The sequence below is a fragment of the Geospiza fortis genome, unplaced genomic scaffold, assembly GCF_000277835.1.
Source record: "Geospiza fortis unplaced genomic scaffold, GeoFor_1.0 scaffold111, whole genome shotgun sequence".
NCBI classification, from domain to species: domain Eukaryota; kingdom Metazoa; phylum Chordata; class Aves; order Passeriformes; family Thraupidae; genus Geospiza; species Geospiza fortis.
In genome coordinates this window covers 3,880,579-3,891,210 of record NW_005054321.1, presented here as the reverse complement: position 1 = coordinate 3,891,210, position 10,632 = coordinate 3,880,579, and the positions used below count along the sequence as shown (strand labels likewise).

Genomic DNA, 10,632 nt, shown 5'->3' with positions numbered 1-10,632 from the left:
GGGGCAATTTTCTCAGAGATCCAGACCATGCTAAGGGAACAAGCTGACCATTAAACCAGTAATTCTGGGACAGCATTTGACACATCCCTAGCACTCTAATCATTAGTGAGGGTATGATCAGAAAATGGAGATAAAATTAAGAAAAACACTTTGAAAAACAGTCCTACTGCATGGCCTTTTCATTCTAAACCTCTTCCAGAACGTAATCTCATAGAAGTATGGCAGCCTACACCCATTCATATTTCAGATGCTGCTATGACACAATGTCTTTTTAATTCTGAAAGTTTTATTTTCCAGCTTCTATGCAGACAATTAAGTTCTGATACACCTGAAGTGGATTATTGCATCATTGTGAATGAAATGCCATCCATGGGACTAGTTGAGGAACCAGTTGTGTTCCATACCATACCCAGGGTATTTGATCTTGAAAAAGATAATGAAAATAATTTATCATTAGGGAAGTATAACAGGAAAAATATGATAAATATTGCACTTATTTAATGCTCCAATTAGCTTCACTGCTACTTGAATTTAATTAAATATTACATTGCTTGAAGATGTCCATGGATGATTTGCAAATGTACATGTACAGAGGAATGGCACTAATTTGAGTGATTAAGGCTTAAAGATTTATTAGAGGCTCTTGCAAGATATACAGTAACCAAAATGAGATCACAGAAGAGAGTAAGTCTTACAAAAACACCTGTCTTTTTAATGAAGCTATTACTGCTGATGCCAGGGTTCATCTTTTAATTTCTGGTTTCTTGCTTCATTCTACACTGTGTTATTCATGCATCTCTTGAAACGCCTCACTTCCATGAATAATCTTACATTTCCCCTGGCGCTTTGCAGGAAGCAAGGTGCTCTGTTATTTTTAAAATTCTGTGCCCTCTGAAGTGCATGAGAGTTTGACACTGACTGCTGTGGGATGTCTCGGAGCATATGCAGGACCATGTGCAGACAAACTGCAATTTAATTGGAAATTATACATTTCATAGCTTAATTGTCTACTTTTCATCCTTTCTTCCAAAATACAAAATTTCATTGCAGATACAATTTGAATACCTTTGTCACACTGAAGAGGGAAAGAATTAATTAAATCCCGGGTTGTCAGTCAAGTTGAGAACACAATATGGAAATCCCTGTTAAACAGAAGGCAAGTAGCTGTGCTCAAATTGTGATAGAGACTAATGTATCTTGTGAATCAAGATGCCATCTCCAATCTGTAACATAATGAAATGCACAGATTTTTCCCTGCCCCCATTCCCACTCTTTTTGCTCCAGTCTGAAGTGCACTCTGTAATGCATTATTAAGCCAAATTCTGACCCAGTTTCTTAATTATCTGTAAGCTACAGAGAACTTCTAGCAGAATATTAACTAACACAAGAGATGTAATACAGATAAACCCATGATAGCATTAGAGAGCATCATTAGCATTTTGTTAAGAAAATCCTTCATTTGTAATATTTAACTTAACCTAACATGCAGAATTTATATTTTAAAAGGGTTAAGCCACTAAAGCAACCCAGGGGGAAAAAAGAAAAGAAGAAAAAAAGGAAAATTAAAAAATAAAATTAAATAGAAATATTTGGAGAAGCATTCCTGGATTCACAAACTCAAAATACTTATAGCATACTGAAACATTTCTGGAACAAGATTGTATCCACTGTTCCGAGTGGATACTATGGACAGTTATTACAATCTAATATAACAATGTGTGCCCAGCTATTTATTTTGGATGACCTGTAAAATATAACCCGCTATGGCATACACATGTGTACTAAAATTTTGGGGGGTACAGTTAGGATTCAGAACTGTCACAGATGACAGTTTGAACAAACCCTCCAGACACTCTGGTGCCTGGTTAGTATCAAGTAAGTAGCTGCAGTTTTATACCTCCCTGCACTGCTGCATATTAGTGCAATATGAAAAGTTTTCTTGGTGAAAATACAACCACAGATATACAAAAGGAGAAACAAAGAACACATGGACTTCTTCCTACAAAGCTGCAGGAGTACATGAGTTTGAAGGCTTGCTGTATCTCTGAAATAAAAGTGTTTGAGTGAATGAAAAACATACTGAAAGAGCAATTTATTTAGTGAGAACAATTTTTAATACAAAACATGTTGCAAAATTATTTGAGGAAAAATACTTTCCCCACACCAGAATTGGATGATTTGTGGTATGTGCATATAGAAAGTCAAGCTTTAATTGTAAAATTTAGACAGCAGAGAAAGCCTGCAAAACGTATATATAATTTTGTGGAACAGGATGTATTCATTCAGTTCAAAGATCAAATAAAACTCATGTAGACCCCTTAACATTGAATTGAAGAGTCACCTAACTGCAGAATATGGAATTTTTATATATGTTTTTAAAAATATTTCTTTCATGAATTCATCAATGAAAAAATCCTACTGTTTGAGAAACAATAAGTGTCAGTTAAATACAATGTTTTATTTGTAACAGTGTCAAATGCAGGTCATGAGGGAAGTTGGTTCTTTGCAAAACATCAGATGATTGGAAAGTGCTGATAAACTTCATGTACATTCAAGTACATTGCTTCAATTTGAAGTGTGCTTTTGCTACTGGAGAACCTGAATATATCATTCCTTATGCTAACACTGAATTTCCCACTACAACCTGTCAAATATACCTCTTCTGGGAATTAAGGTGTCCAAAATTTCTCCAAAGTGATGAATAGTAAGACTGAGGCACCTTTCCTTTACAGGTATGGAAAAAACCTCAAAATCAATATTTTGTACTCAAGCACCTAATCCAGCACACAAGCATTGAAACCAAAAGACCAATTTTTAAAGGCGGTATTTGTAAAAGACCACGTGTTTTTCCATTTTCTTTCTAGACTAACCCATGTAATCAGTAAGGCCCAAGCATTCATACCAGACTATCCTCTACAGAGCACAGATACCTTTTCTCATGCACTTGCAGTTCATTTGTGTTTGACTGTAATCAAGCCAAGATTTCATCAGCTTTCCCTCAGCCCAAGGAGAGAGCAACTGTGACTGCCCGTGCCCCAGGGACAAAGCCGGACACCAGGACAATGTTTATCAATGTCAGTATCTCATGGAAACCATCTGTGACACCCTGACACACAGTGCTTGGCTCTTTCACCTCCTGAAGTGCTTTGATCCAGCAGTGGACTGTGAGGAAATATGCATGGCCTCTTAGGCTGGAACCCATTCTGACTGATGCAGCCATGGCTGGACAGACCACCTGAAGGCCCTGATCTTGTCTCTGTTGGGCACAGAGAAGTCCATAGTGAAAATAAGCTGGTATCTATTGTTCACATCTTAGCATAATCGCCAGTGCTATTATTGTTAAAGGAAAGAGAGCTCCCTCCCCCAAAAGCAAAATCATCTCTTTAGACACAGCAACATTCTGCAGCCTTGTGTCATGACACTCCATGGCTGTTGCTATTTGTCTCACAAAAATGTCCAGTAATAGGGGTTTTGTGCCTTCTCAGGCCTCCACTTCTTCCATCACTTCCATCACAATTGTTCGGGGGCCAGTCAGGATGAGGTTGCTTACTGTCCTGTAATCCACATGGAGAACATTGAGGCCGTTGACAGACACGACAAATTGGCAAACCTGAGGAGAAAGCAAGCAGCAAAATGAGTTATGCATTAGACTTTATTTTGTTAGGTCAATTACACAGATGTACTATCAACTCCTGGGCAGACAAAACCTCCAGAACTCTTTACATCATCTCATTTGGTGCTCTTAAAAGCCCCCACATTTCTTAGAATTATTCTGGCAAGTTAATTTTCTATAATTTTTTTTGAAACATTACTTCAACTTACAAACCAGTGGAATTCAACTTTCCAATCTTTGAACTTTTGAGATTCATCGATCATTTATCAATATCAATCATTTTTTTCTTACAGCAATGTTATTTTTTCTTGTATCAGTGATATTTTACAGTATCAATGGTGCTTTGCAAACAATATGGCATCCAGCTAAGGGGTCCCCAGCAGAGGAAGGACAACTGTTGGAACAAGTCCAAAGTAGGCCACAAAGATGGTTAGAAGGATGCAGCACTTCTTCTATAAGAAACTAAGGCTAAGGGAATTAGGTTTGTTCAGGCTGGAAAAGATGAGATTTCTGGGTGGCCTTATTGTGGCCTTCCAGTACCTAAAAGGAGCCTGCAAGGAAGATGGAGAGGGGCTATGTTCACAAGGGCCTGGAGTAACAGGTCAAGGGGGAAAGGCTTTAAGATGGAACAGAGTTGGTTTGGATTAGAGATGAAATGCTTTACTATGAGCGTGGTGAGGCACTGGCACAGGCTGATCAGAGAAGCTGTGGATGCCCCATCCCTGGAACTATTTAAGGCCAGGTTGGATGGAGCTTTGAGCAATCTGGCCTTGTGAAAGGTGTCCCTGTTGACAGCAGCAGGAACGAGATGGTCTTTAAGTTCCCTTCCAACACAAACCATTCTATGATTCTATGAAGACAGCTCTGGCAATTGTAGTCTTTTATCTTTAGTTTGTCTTAAATGCTTTCTTAGAAATAATTTTAGTCAGCTCTTGGTAATCACAGTAAAAATATGCACCATGTTTCCAGGCTCAGGGCATGGTCTGGATGATGACTTCACTAGATTCAGTGCCAAAAACTCCAACAGTGTAACATGAACCAAATGGATCCAAATTTTGAGAAATAATATCATGGAAGATGAAGTCAGTACTAGGACAGATTAAAATGTCACTTCCATGTGATTGATTTTAATTTCCTTCATCAAGTGTGGCTTATTAATAAATTTCAACTATGCTAGTATTTTGTTTGTAAAAGCTATAACAAATATTGGAGATTTTGTATGATCATAGGACATTTTCAAGCAAAATATTCTTGATAGAAATATACCGACCAACATCACTGTATATCTTAAAACACTTCAACAGAGAAAAAGTCACATCAACATTGTAAAAAATGCGGGAAAATAAAGATAATACTGATTCCTCAAGGACGTTAAGACTTCTCTGTATCTAATCATAACATTACAGTGTTTGGTAAAAAGGTCAAAAAACGTGTGTAGTGTCTAGATCTGTATTTTTAATGATAAAAATATGGAGCCTAAGTGAATAATAATATTGTCCTGATGTTTCAATGGAAACAATACATTCACTAGAAGGCTATCTTACCCATAAGTCACCTTGAATCTGTAAGAAAGAAGCTATGAAACAAGTATCACCAGAAATTTTCATGCTTTATTATATATGGAGACTCTGGATCAATTGTGGGGTCAATTTTATGAGGTTGATCAAGACCATGTCCTAGGTCCTGCACTTGGGTCACAGCAACCCCATGCAGCACTGCAGGCTGGGGAAAAGTCGCTGGAAAGCTGCCCTTGGGAATGGACCGGGGGGTACTGGTCAGCAGTGACTGAACATGAGCCAGGGTGTGCCCAGGTGGCCAAGAAGGCCAATGGCATCCTGGCCTGGATCAGAAATGTAACCCTGGATCAGAAACAGTGTGGCCTGCAGGACCAGGGCAGGGACTGTCCCCCTGTACTCAGCACTGGTGAGGCCACATCTGGAATCCTGTTCCCAGTTCTGGGCTCCTCACTTGAAGAAGGACATCGAGGGGCTGGAGTGTGTCCAGAGAAGGGCAACAGAGCTGGGGAAGGGTCTGGAGCACAACCCAGGTGAGGAGCAGCTGAGCAAGCTGGGGATGTTTGGCCTGGAGAAAAGGAGGCCCAGGGGAGACCTTGTCACTCTCTCCAACTCCCTGAAAGAAGGATGTAGCTAGGTGGGGGTCGGTCTCTTCCCCCAAGTAACAGTGACAGGACAAGAGGAAAAGACCTCAGGTTGCACTGGGGAAGGGTTAGTGCCAGGGCTACTTGACACAATGGTGTTCGGACATGATGATCTCAGTAGTCTCTTCCAAACTATTTGATTCTGTGATAGGAGAACAAATTTCTTCACAGAACAAGTGGTCAGACATTTGAACAGGCTGCCCAGGGAAGGGATAGAACCACCATCCTTGCATGTGCTAAAAGCCCTGTGTGGATGTGGCACCTGGGAACTTGGTTTAGTGGTGAACACAGCAGTGTCAGGTTAATGGCTGGACTTGATGCTATTAGACCAACCGGTCTTTTCCAGCAGTAACAATTCTATCAGTCTATGATTTTTCACTTTTCCTATTTAGGCAGAAGCACAAGACAGAAATGGGTGTGGGAGAGGTGGGAAGCAGCTCTGGTGTCCTCCAATGCTAGCTCTAAAGCAGATTTTCTCACATGCCAAGTCACTTAACTTTTGTGTGCCAGCAACTTCCCTCTCAAAATGTGTGGTGAAACTCAATTTGTATTTCTGCAAAATGGACAGAATGTAGCTATCAATTTAAGAAAAATTATAGAGGAAGTGAACCCAATCCAAAAATGTAACATTTCATTTAAAATGTCACCAATTACTTTAATCTCTGCTCCTTAGAGCCTCTGCAGAGGAAGAGTGGTGGCAGCAGCAGCTCCTGAAGGGATGGTAAACTCTTGCACCTTACTCGTTACCCTCAGAACTCCTCTGCAGAGCTGAAGATCCTGGAAGTAGCCTTACTGGTAGCCTAAATGATCACCAAAGTATGGCAATCAGTGATACAACTCCCATGGCAATAATCTTTCCTATATATGAATAGTTCAGCTGCAAGTAGCATTGGGAAAATGGTTTCGTTTTTGCATGCAGACAAAGCCTTCTAAATTTTAAAGATTTTTGTTGAAAAGGTAACCCATCATCCTCTGCAATGCGTCCAATTAGTATTTAACTGGCATGTCTATTTAGTTTAAAATGCAGATCATTGCAGTATCTGTAGGTTTCAACTTCCAGTGGTATTTCCTAATACTGTCTATGGCTTTCCAAGATTGTATCAAGTTTTACTGAATTATAGCTCTGGCTCTAAAATTATATTTGGGTTGATTTAAAACAGACCAGCAGAAACAACATTGTCTCTTCTGGCTTAAAGCAATTTTTGGAAGTTGAATGGCTGATCTTTGTTTTACTGTTGCATATTCTCAGTCTTCTTGACTTACTGGAATCCCAATGCATGGGACTCATGTTTGGCCAGGTTCAATGGATAAATCTGCATGCTGGATCATGGCAGGGGCATTCAGGTGCCTTTGGGGAACGCCCCTGCCAGAGGAACAGAGTTTCAGACCAGCCAGTGGCCCACACCAGGGCTGCAATGGTGTAAATGCAGATGGTACAGGCACAACGTGAACAGCAGTCTGGATGCCAAGGAGTGAATTTTTTGTGGAAGACAAGAGCTGACATGTCTGCATTCTCAGTGTGTTTGTTTTATCACACGCCTTTGGAGGCACGATGAACCAGCAATGTGTACAGCTAAGAACAGCCCCCTTCGTGCCCTCCTTTGCAGTGCATCCACATGGCTTATTAATTTCATCATTCCCAGTGGAGAGGATTAGATGCAAGAAGTCCACCCAGGCCAGATGAGATGAGAAATGCCGGTGAAACACAGCAGAGCACAGTCCCATCCTAAAACTGCAGGAAAAGACCCATGAGGAACAGGAGATGGTAATAAATGCTCATATTCTGTATTGCTCTACTGAAGTTAGAAAACAAGGAAGGGCAAGTGAGCACCCACTCACCAGCCCAGACTGGTGAGTCCATCCATATTTTATTATCTCAGGAATTTTCTTCAGTAGACTGGTTTACAAAAACACAATGATTTAACGTTACATTTATAAAAACACATTTCAAAAAGCTGTAAGTGCTCAGCTCATAGCTGCAGCTGTTAAGGGCTTACAAACATGTAAAGTATTTCTGCTGGTTTCCACACATCAGTAACTATAATATATGATAAACTACAGTTAAAAGAGCCTCAAAGAACCTTTCATTGTTCATTTCCTCATTGCTCTCCAAGGAGCTTGACAAGAGATAACCATCCCTTTTCATCCCTCAGACTTCAAGAAATGACACAGCCCGGAATAAATTCTGACCATTTTGTTGGTCAGGATGTGGTGATCTAAAAACCACAGAACTAATAATAGTTAAATAAAGCAACACTCAAATAAAAAAAACAACTTCCCTTAACTGATTTCAAATATTTAGGTATTACAGCAGTAAGCATTTATTGTTGAGTATTTCAATTTCTCGCCATTGGAAACAGCAGCTCATGGAAGCAGGGATAGCAGAAAAAGCACCTCTGTCTTTCTGTGGGTTTTCCATCATGCATACAGAAGGTTTAACCAAATCCAGGTGTCCCCCTAAAAAGATAAACTTCAAGTTTGGGCTTACATTTGAACAAAAAGGATCTGGAAGCCTGCAGTTTAAAGAAGTTAGTAAAGATTTGTCATGCCACTTATCATTGGACTGAAGATGGCAAGAAGAGGCGAAAATAATTTGTTCCTGTAACATTTACTGGCCAAAATCGGGATTGTGCTGTACTTGGAACTGTCCAACTCTTCCTCCCCCTCACTGGTAATTGCTCTTTCCTCCACGACAATCTTTGGCTGCCTGCCCCTCCTCGGTCCTGCCAAGCTGCCCAGCAGATGTACATCCACACCCCTTGATTTTCCTGCTGGGACAGCTGCCTGCTGCCAAACCAAGGCCCTGCCCTCAAAGGGGGCTGCCTGCACCAGGGCTGGACAGCTGAGCTGGTGTTGATCAGGAGCTGAGCTGAAGATGACTGTGGGATCCTTCTAAGGGATGTCAGAGGCTGGCTGCAGGCATGGGTGTGAAACTGTGCAACTGCCTTAAAGCCAATCATGAAACAAAAACATTGCATACCTGTCAGTAATTCTTTGTTAGTTCTGCCTCGGGATGACCTTCATATTTATAAATGCTACAGGAATGTTCTTAGAGGATAGGCAGCTAGCCTAGATCCCTGGATATTCAGATGCTGTTTGCACTGTGAGCTTTAGTTAGCTTTCCCTGCGGAGCCAAGCCTTGCTTGCTGGACTTTTTTGAGTGTAAAAAAATCCTTTAAAAATGTTCTTTTCTAGGCACACTTTTTAGAAGGGCGTTGTGAAAGTTTATAAGGAGCTGGGAATTCCTACTGCAGACTTTGACTTAAGTGATCATTGCTGTTTGGGACAGCCCTAAAATGACATTTTAATTTATAGATGCAGTGAGTCCAACTGTTCATCTCTGGTATAAAGCAAGTAACAGCCATGCACAGACAACAGATAATATATCTCAAAACAGTAGCGTAAGACCATGATTACATGGCCACCTTAATTTGAGATAAATTTTAAAAACCTGAAAATTTTTAAAAACCACCTAGATTAAGAGGAATACAACTGCCACTAGGCAGCATGGCTGGGATGGCCAGGGACTGTCCTTTACTCCAGCAGCTGCTGGGGGGTGAGGTGCTCATTCTCAAAGGATTTATCATTTACAATTCAGTGCCAGTATCAGTGTCTGGAATCCACTCTGGTTTTGTTTGTTTGTTTGTTTGATTGACTGTGGGATTTTAGTGGGTTTTTTTGTGTTTAGTTTGTTAACTACTCTTTAGGAAAATACAAACACTACTAAAATTGCAGATCAAATAGGTTCCAAAGCAATCAATGTTACCAAATAATGCAGGCTTGAAGTTCTCAAATTCAAAGCTAGATTATGCAATCACACAGTAAAGATAGTGGCAAAAATGCTGTTTTTCAGCAGTACTGATACTTCACCTCATTCTCTAGGCAGCAATGGGAATATTCAGGGTCTAAAACTGCAAAGCACAAAGTCTATGCCAGTGCACTCGAGTTTTCTCCTTCAACAGCAACAAGGTGAACCAAACAAAAAGGTTTGGTGAGCTGTTTGGTACTGATAGCAGCTCTGACATCAGCAATTAACAGCATAAAGAGATGTTGAAAACACTGCCACTAATTAATTTCCACTGCAAGTGTGAATATTACTGTACACATGGCAACTGTATGAAGGAAAATATTTAAAAATGCTGGAGAGAGTGTGAAATCCAATCTTGCAATCTTTTCACTCTGGAGTAGCCAGGATTTCACTCCTGGACTCTGTGTGGATCCAAAACAGATTTCTAGCAGCTGACAGCACAAAGCAGGCCCATGTTCTACAGCAAAGCACATCCCTTTGAGACCAAGGTAGTTCAGAAGTTCTTAGCACATTGCACAGAAACAAGTTGTCCTTGTTGGGAAAGCTGTGTCTGAAACGAGGCAGGCTCAGTCATCTAGCAGGAGACAGACTGGATTTAACCCCTTCCTCTGTTCATCATTTGTATCCACAGTGATTTACATACACTTGGATAGTTTGGGACATGTTTCCTTTGCTTCCTTGAGTACTATTTCTTCTTATCATCTGATGTGAAGCCAAAGTCACACAGATAATTCCCAGTCAAACAAACCATTCCCAAAATGCATGAAAAAATGTATTGCTTTCTTTACAGTTTCTTAAAAAAAAAAATCAAACCAAAAACCTTATTAGCATCAAGAAAAAATTATGAATTAGGCAAATGTAGGAGTTATTTTCAACCTTGGAAAGTTGTTCAGTAATTTTCCTAAGAAAAGAAACCAAAAGGTTCTAACAAAAGGTTCTAATAAAACAGTTCTTTCAGAGCTGTTCAAACAAAAGTGTATTTTGACTATTTTATAGAGTAGAATTCATACCAGAATTGACAATATAACTATTTCAAAAAGAAAAGTATATCCC

At 40.0% G+C, this 10,632-nt stretch overlaps 1 protein-coding gene across 1 annotated transcript in view; it reads right to left on the bottom strand.

Annotated features, from left to right (window-relative positions):
• Nucleotides 1-606: 606 nt before the first annotated feature.
• The window catches only part of DEPTOR (DEP domain containing MTOR interacting protein), a 77,733-nt gene continuing 67,707 nt past the window's right edge, over nucleotides 607-10,632 (bottom strand). The window contains exon 9 of the mRNA XM_005420697.2: nucleotides 607-3,610. Within this exon, the coding sequence (XP_005420754.1) occupies nucleotides 3,482-3,610 (129 nt within the window). The 3' untranslated portion in view covers nucleotides 607-3,481. The remainder of the gene's footprint in view (nucleotides 3,611-10,632) is intronic.